General features: G+C 40.9%; 1 protein-coding gene across 1 annotated transcript; it reads right to left on the bottom strand.

The window, feature by feature from the left end:
• LOC146720973 (uncharacterized) lies at positions 1–1,676 on the bottom strand. The gene has a single exon (XM_085487556.1). It carries the CDS (start codon positions 1,330–1,332, stop codon positions 1–3), a length of 1,332 nt encoding a protein of 443 aa, XP_085343682.1. The 5' UTR covers positions 1,333–1,676.
• Positions 1,677–2,006: the final 330 nt, after the last annotated feature.

Raw genomic sequence — 2,006 nt, 5'->3', positions numbered from 1 at the left:
TTAATCAGCGATGCATGCACCATACATTTGGCCATCCAGATTAATACTCGCCTCTTCTTCTTCCTTCCTGGATGATTTTAAAAGCAATCGGGCCTCTTTTGCAGCATTAGTCAGCGATCGCTCCGAATACTTGATGCGGCGCTCGTCCGTTTCGACGCAGAAATTGTAGCAATTCGTCCCAATTTTCATGCCTAAATTTTGCATGAGCCTCATAACACTTGATAGGCCATCATTATATATACCTACAGCGATATATATGGCAGTATCAAGCACATGCTTGCCACTGGAGGTCGATTTCGGAGCCATTGACCAAACTGTCGAATTGAAACTCTCGTTGCTATTTTGAGTATAGCCGCCGATGCAACGAGTAAGCAGATCGTCGCTGCTTAATTCTTTATAAATTGGTAAAATTGCTTCAAAAACTGAAGTCGAGAGAGGTGGTTTATGCTTGTAATCGACATTACCAATGGCCTGTGCTTTTTGCCATGAACACCACGAATTTTCTCCGGACGGGCATTTTTCGTGCTGCGGTTTTTCGTCGGTTGATATTTTATGGAATAGCGTCGCATAAATTTCATTCCGCATTTTTTCTACGGAATCATGATTGCGGCGTATAGCTAATCCATAATAAATTGACAACTCGTCGATCAATTTACCTGTCAACTTGCCTTTTCCTCCGAGTCCTTTTGTATTTTTTTTTAAATTGCGAAGGCGAGTACCCATTCGCTTTTGTACGTGGTCGATGCACTCTTTCTTCATAACTGTGAAATCAGCATAAGGCTCTGAATCCATGATACCTTTAAAAGTTTTAGAATCTCCGTCCCCCACGTAATTTGCATATTTTAAATTGTGCAAAGAATTTGAGCGCTGGAACATTTCTATGACGGCGTCCACCTCCATCTTTCCGGCGGAGCCCTCGTGGTTAGCTTGGCATTCGTTTTCATGCGTTTCGATCCATTCCTTGTACTTCTCAGTGTCTTCTTGTTTCTCCCAAAATTCACAAGATTTACAATATTTTGATTTTATAACAACATCAACCACTTTGCCGCTAAGCCATCCAATAAGCGATACGAATCCGAAAAGTGACGAAAAACCCCGCTTTCTCCACGAACCATCACCAGATACAGTAATACCATCTGTATTCTCTTTCTCATCACTTTTTTTCTTCTCTTCCTGAGCTGCAGTTTTCATACTGAGCTGACAAACCGCCTCTGCTCCAATAGCGATTCTTTTAACGACTCTGTCGTAGAATGATTGAAAAATTGGTCGCGGGAGATCCATAAACGCGCAAAATTTCATTATTCCATTTAGTCCTACTCCGAGTAGCCGCATAGCAAGTACAATTCGACGATTAATCTCGTATCCTTTTTCAATAAATGGAGAACTAGGAATATAAATTTTGTCACATTTTTGACACGAAATCACAATTTTAAAACCCAAGCCACGCTTTGCAGATTCGGTGAATGTCACTTCAGATTTGCATTTTTACAGACAACAGCTTGCGATATAGCGGAGAAAACGGCTAAAAAGTTTAAAATTCGGTATCCAAATCCTTCTTCTACTTCAAATTCTTCAAGATCTATTTCTGATAATTTGCGAGCCGATGTGCCAGCCTTCTCGAGATCCGGCATCTCCAATTCGTAACGGTTCAACGGTCGCCGCTTTGAAATTCTCGGTCTCTTCTAATCGTTAGCACTCCCCATTGAGCCTTTCTTCTCCTTATATATTTTTCTTTTATTACTCATCTTGTTAAGCACTCAGAAACAACTAAATGTATGTATAGAAAACAGAGAAAGCAATGAAAAAATCAAAAATGTGCGTGTGCTTGGCGTCACATTGCCAGCTGTACTGAAATACAAGTTTATTTTGGCAGTAGCGTACCCTGGTGATCTTTTGAGTAACTCAAGCATCTTCTGCACTATAAATAACAGGGCCACTTATTATCCTGAAAGGTAAAACAGGATGACAAAAGCGATGAATCCGAACGCGCCGCGTTAAGGCTCAAG

The sequence above is a fragment of the Nylanderia fulva genome, unplaced genomic scaffold (assembly GCF_048542155.1).
Source record: "Nylanderia fulva isolate GAGA-0341 unplaced genomic scaffold, ASM4854215v1 Scaffold573, whole genome shotgun sequence".
In the NCBI taxonomy this organism is placed as follows: Eukaryota; Metazoa; Arthropoda; class Insecta; order Hymenoptera; family Formicidae; genus Nylanderia; species Nylanderia fulva.
This window is presented reverse-complemented; position numbering and strand designations above follow the sequence as displayed.

Coding starts and splice junctions, on each gene's coding strand:
- LOC146720973 (XM_085487556.1), bottom strand. CDS start 1,332: ATGCGGCTACTCGGAGTAGGACTAAATGGAATAATGAAATTTTGCGCG.